The 6,391-nt window shown below is 30.6% G+C and overlaps 1 protein-coding gene across 1 annotated transcript; it reads right to left on the reverse strand.

Moving 5' to 3' along the window:
* Nucleotides 1–338: 338 nt before the first annotated feature.
* Nucleotides 339–1,414, reverse strand: LOC110659769 (uncharacterized). Its single transcript, XM_021817811.2, has 3 exons — nucleotides 966–1,414; nucleotides 739–886; nucleotides 339–631 (listed from the first exon to the last, which is right to left on the reverse strand). Exons 1-3 carry the CDS (start codon nucleotides 1,359–1,361, stop codon nucleotides 405–407), a joined length of 771 nt encoding a protein of 256 aa, XP_021673503.1. The 5' UTR covers nucleotides 1,362–1,414; the 3' UTR covers nucleotides 339–404.
* Nucleotides 1,415–6,391: the final 4,977 nt, after the last annotated feature.

Consider the following 6,391-nt stretch of genomic DNA (forward strand, 5'->3'; position numbering starts at 1 on the left):
ATCCAATCGCAAAAGGAGGAGTAAGGGATACTTGGATGTTTAAAAAAAAAAGAAAAAAAATTATTTTTGCATAACTTGATTTGATTCGATGGTTAAAAAATATATTATTCACTTAACAGATTTAAATTTAAGTTTTCACTCTTTCGATACTTCTATTTAAAATAATAATAATATATTTATAAAATAAATTTCAAGCTGTAGTTATTTTTTTTAAATAAAAAAGCGTAACAATATTTGTATTTGGGATGACTTTTTACTAAAATTATTTACATCCCTTCTTTAAATAAAAAAAAATAAAAAGGTAAATTAAAATATGCTTATTGAGATTCTTGTAATAATTAATTCAAGACATATTATGTTTATATTTTGAGTATATAATGCATTATAAGTTTTTTTGCACCATTTTAGGGCTGGTGGGCCACAAGATGTTGTTTCGTAGCCTCAAGAATGGGAAGCTTTACTCTGGGAGGGTCAGCAGAAGCATAAGATTTACGAGGACAGAATACAATGCACATACTACCATCCATAGGATCTTTTTCTATATTATATAAAAGCTGCCCAGCACCATATCTCCCAAGAAGTTGGTATGACCTTTCTGATTGGTCCATGGCCAGACATAGATCATCTGTGCCTGCAAATTTATCAAGATAAATATATAAACAAACAAGAAACAATTAGGAAGCTTAATTAATTAATTTCTAGCTAGCCTTGATGAGTTTTAGCAATAATTCCACTTACAAGCAGCAAGTTCAATCTGGGTTTGATAAATAAATTGGAGAACAGCAGAAATGTCTTGCTCAAACTGATGAAATGGTCCGCTCTGAAAATTCATCTTTCTAAGCTTACACAGTCCCTCTCCCAGCTCCATCATTGCCCCTTTATGATTCTACATATATATATATATAGGTTGAAAATTTCTTTCAAAATTAAAAACCAATATATATATATATTGGGAAATGACCAACCTGGTTAAAGAGATGATGAAATCCAACAGCGCATTGCAGAATCCCATGAACGAGAGTTCTGGTGGGATCTTCAGCTTTTATCCAGAGAGCTTCAAGAAAGTCATGGCACTTGTAGTATTCTCTCGTGTTGAAAAGAGCAACCGCTTCGTCAAAGCTGCAGCAATCTTCATCTTCATCTTCGTATTGTGTGTTGTAGTTATATCTGTATGAGATGCAAAAGCGACTTCTGGTGGGGTTGCTACTAGCTGGAGTGAGTTGCTGTGATGGAGCCTTCTTATTGAGATTAGGGGAAGGAAAATTGCTTGGCGACTTGTAGTTTGGTGAATTATGCACAATGAAAGCTGGAGAATGAGAGGATAGTGATGACAAGAGAAGGAATTTGAGGCCAAGTGCCATTTTTGATAATTGATATGGTTTGTGTGGTGGAGGCTGATGAACTAAAAGCCTATAATATTGCTATTACCAATTCGCCTATATATATATATATATTAAAATAAAAAATCTAAATCATTTTAGCAGAGCCCAAAGCTTTCTTTTGTTATCAAAAGAAAAAAAAACCTAAAATTTTTCTTAATCTTTTTAATTTAATATATTTTTTAATTTTAAAATTTTAACTACAATTATATATGATCGATTAAAAGTTGCTAGAGAAAAAAAATGCTAGCATCAATTTAAATAAAGAAAATAATATGACTACAACATAAGAGCGGCTTGCAATTATTTTTGAATTTTTTTACTAAATTAGCGATAAAGTTTTTTTTTTAATTTATTAGACGTAATTGCGATTAATTTTGAAATTAGAAAAGAACTACAAAAATTTAAAATTTTGAGTACCTGGCCAATCTCGCAGAATCAGTTCCGGCGGGCACACATGTTCTCTGTGCTGCTCCTTCCGGCTTGTCTCCATGGTTGAGTCATGATGTTAATGGGTAAGCTACCCCGGCCCAGGTTTTGCATGTAGTTGTTAGGAAACATTAATTGCATAATAAATTTGAGTGGAAAATTAAATTTAATTGATTTATTTTAATTAATTTTAGAATGGTGGTAATTAAAATTAATTATGAGCAAATTACTTTAATTTAATTCTTTGGAAATTTGCTAATTACTTGAATTTTGGTAAACCACTAGTTGTCCAGATGTCCATTCTTCAATGGTATCTACACAGGTTAGTTGTGAGGAAATTCTCTAAAACCTTTTTAGAGAAAATGAAATTTGAGTGCCAGCTCAAATGTGGAAAATGAAGCTCTCTTATTGGGAAAAAGAAGACAAGGCTCCTTTTATATGAGCCAAAATTTATACTTCCTCCGTTTACAAATAATAGCCACATTTAGTTTTTTTATTTTATCTAAAATTATCTGATACATTTAGAAAACTAAGGAGAATTAATTTTTTTTTTTAATTTTACCCTTTATCTCTACAAAATACAATAAATATATAGACAATTTTCTAGAACTAACATTATCACCTTCTTCTTAATTAAATCAGCTGTTTGTCACGTTGATATTTATTTCTTTAGATTTCCAAGAAAGGGTAATTAAGTAAATTATTAATTTTTTTTTTATAAAAATGAGGTTATCTAATCATTTCCTTAATCATCATGAAACTCCAAAATGTGGCTATTATTTGTGGACGGAGAGAGTAATTAATAATTTAACCCATAAATTGATTAATTATGAATTGACCCCTATAGGAATTAAAAATCACAAAATTAAGTCCTATAATTCTTGAAACTTTAAATTAAGTCTACACTTAATTATTAGGACATAAAGTAGTCTACATAAAATTTATGTTTCGGTCCATAATCCTTTAGAATTAATTTATTTTATTTTAATAAAGTCCAACTTGATAACCCATTTTAATTCCCCACTCACAATCTTTATGCGTGTGACCCATTAGGTTTCTAATGTGTTGGCAACAAATATAATTAAATAAAATTAATAATTTAATTTTATCATCAATTCATAACTGATTAATTATATTTGTAGATCATTATTAATATTTAGCAATGTGTAATGACTACCCAAATATTGTAACTTGTAAAAATGATTTGACTAACCTTTATATGATCAGTCAATCAGTGTAACTAAGATCCCTTTATCATAATATTTCGATTTATATACTGATACATGAAATGTGTCTGCTATGTATAAATCATTTTTGTTCTTCTAATATAACTAATTAATTAAATAAGATTCTCAATCTTATTTTACCTTGCGTAAAGATTTAACAATCCACATGGGCCTAGAACAATTGAAATATTTTTCCTAATTACCTACGGTAATGAATTTCATCTTGACAATTAAATATCTCCATATAGTTCATACTATATCCAATAGCTACCACATTTGTTATCGTTATATAGAATGACACGTGAGCAGTATCAAAACATAGTAATTCCTATATAAGCTAACTTAGTATCTCAACTCTAAGGATCACTTACACGATTGTCACGTGACTCTTTCCATAGACACTGGTAGACTTTTATATGGAATCCTTGTGCATGTCAGTTCAGTAAACTTGTCACCACAAGCATCTACACGTTGGTTTTAGGTATCCATATACCTCAGCTTAACGAGAATTGCTGATGAAGTCAAATTATATAGACATTAAGGATTAATATTCATTGCATTTTATTAGCATTTAGTCTCCTTTTATGTTTATTTTATGTGTTTTTATTAATATTTTAGAAAACTTGTTAATCCAACCCAATTCTTTGATTTTTATATTTTATCAAGTGTTTTTATGTGGTTCTTGAGCCAAGAACGAGTTTGGAAGAGATCTGGAGGTCAAAAAGTGAATAATGGAAGGCTAGAAGAAGTACACGGGCTATGTAACCTGCCTTGTGTAACCTCTTAGACCCCATGCAACCTTTTGAACAAAAGAAAACTAAAAAAATTCAAGCTACAGAAAATTAAGGTCACCTCGTGTACCGTTACAAGGCCCGTGTACTATCCCCAGATAACAATTTTAACCCGACTTTTCTTTCTTCCAACTCCACCTAGATGGACTTCTAAGGCTTTTAGGACTCCGAAACAAGAGTTTTTACACTAGATATAAATATAATAAGTCAAGAATTGAGGGAGACGAAACCAATTTACATTCAAGAGTGAAATTAACTTCAAGAAAGGCATAAAAGAAACAAGATTTGCAAGATTGATAGAAGGAATTTTCAGTTGAAGTTCCAAAAGTCCAAGGCTGCAATTCTCCATCTGGATTTTTTCATTCTATTTCTTCTCATGTCTTTTCTTCATTTTATAAACTTGATTGTAAAACTCACTATGTATGAGTAGTTTCTGTCACATCTTACCCCTCTGTAAGGCATAACATGATCCCGTAGAATATCTAATGAACTACCAAACTTTACCTACCGATAACTCATTAAGTACCCTACAAGGGATTTTAAAACAATTTTCTTACTTTTTATAAGTAGTGAGCATTTTATAATAGGTATCAAAACATTTAATTAGAGTTTGAAAACTAGTTAAGATTTTTGTCCCATTTTATTTTTTCGCAAATTCTATAAAAATTTCGGCAGAGTGCCGTTTGTATTTTGAGAAAACAGTTCTTCAAATACCTGAAAAAAACACTTCCAAAGATTCATCTCAACAACTTCATCATTTCAACATCCATCTCAACCAATTTTAACATCATTTCTCAATTTCCAAAATTCAATATCATCAAAATACTATAATTCAATTTCATTCAAATGAAAACAAAATATTTTCATTCATATTTCAATAAAGATAAAACAATTTATATACATCATTACAAAAATTTACAGTAAGAAAAATCCAAACTAAAATTTAATACAAGCTCTATATAACTTTATACAACTTTATACAACTACTCATAACCAATTTTACATATCCATACAGTTACATATATTTACATATATCAAAATAGTTTTTACATTCAGGGCATAAAATATACCCGATAACTTCAAAGTAGGTAGCTCCTCAATTCTCAGCAGCTCACTCTGCTGCTCCTCTAGTATCTATATTTGCGACAGTAATAATAGCTATCGCTGAGTACTAGGACTCAGTGGTGTACAACATACTAAAATAATCTTTATGTGAAATTTAAATCATATTTATTCACAAATTAAACTGAACATGACATATAAATTCAAAACATGATTTATAAGATTTTAATCCAAACAATTTCATTGCAAAAGTCTCAAAACAAATTTCATAAAACACACAGTTATATCATGCCATTCGAAACAAATGTCATCTCAGTAGCCAGAGGCTAAGGAGAAGTCACATCACAAGGCTAGCTAGCTCAAATATATGGGAACCCATTCTTTTTCTTCTTCTACTGGCGCACACCTCAACACTTTAGCCAGATAAGGAATCAAAATTCGAAACTGATTTCCTCCACTAGTCATGCTAGTGAGGTATTCAAATATATGGTCATGACACTGTGGTTTCAAAACTTATCTTAACAATTTACTAAACATTTATTGCCATTTCAAATATACACAAATAAACTTTCAACAATTCAAAGCAAAAGCATAATACACATTTCATGCTCTTTGTAGATGAATTTTGAAGCATATTGATGTTGTGCACAAACCTTATACGAGTCGCCTCTCGGCCTTGACTCGATCTCTCGGGTTCTTTCTTGGTATTCTTTTCTACTGAAACACACAGTTTCATAGTATTTCAGTATCATAACTCATTATAAATCCAAAAATAAATTCAAATTCACTTATACCTAGCTTTAATATGCTAAACTTGACGTTGTTTTAAATTTGTGTTTCGGGGTTACTATTTATTACACTATTCAAGTCAATTTATTGACTTTCTAGGGCTTAATAGGTATAGGAATTCCAACTGTACTCACATACCACATTTTGGTCATCAATTTTGTTGGTTTGGTTGTTTTCTCAAAATTTAAGTCTTTTAGGCAAATTTACAAATTTTCAGTTTTGGTGTCTTATGTTACACTGTTCCATTAGTCATTTTGCTGTTAGAATTTGGCTAAGTTTTCTTCATATAAATTGTTCCTTATTGTCTTAGCTTTATTCTTCTTTTGGAATCACTCCATTTGGAGTTTTGTAGCTCAAGTTATAGCCATTTGAATCATGGCTGCCGGATTGGACTTACCCAGATTTCTGAGCAAATTTCTAGGTTCTGGCAGTTTTAGGTCACCAATTTTGGGTGGCTAAATGACTTAGTTAAGGGCATAATTTGGGTTTGTGTTTTTCATGAAAGTATTAGGTCTATATCTCAGCTTTCTACTGGTAAAATTTTAGGTCATTTAAACCTACCTAGCCCAAGTTATGGCCAAATGAATTTGGTCATTTTTGTACAGGTCAGATTGCCTAATCTAGATTTGGTCAATTTGTTCACTAGGTTTTAGTCACTTTTTGGGCATGATTTCTAAATGAAAAATGTGTTATTTTATGTTTAGTTTCATTCTCA

Source organism: Hevea brasiliensis, chromosome 3, assembly GCF_030052815.1.
Source record: "Hevea brasiliensis isolate MT/VB/25A 57/8 chromosome 3, ASM3005281v1, whole genome shotgun sequence".
NCBI lineage: Eukaryota > Viridiplantae > Streptophyta > Magnoliopsida > Malpighiales > Euphorbiaceae > Hevea > Hevea brasiliensis.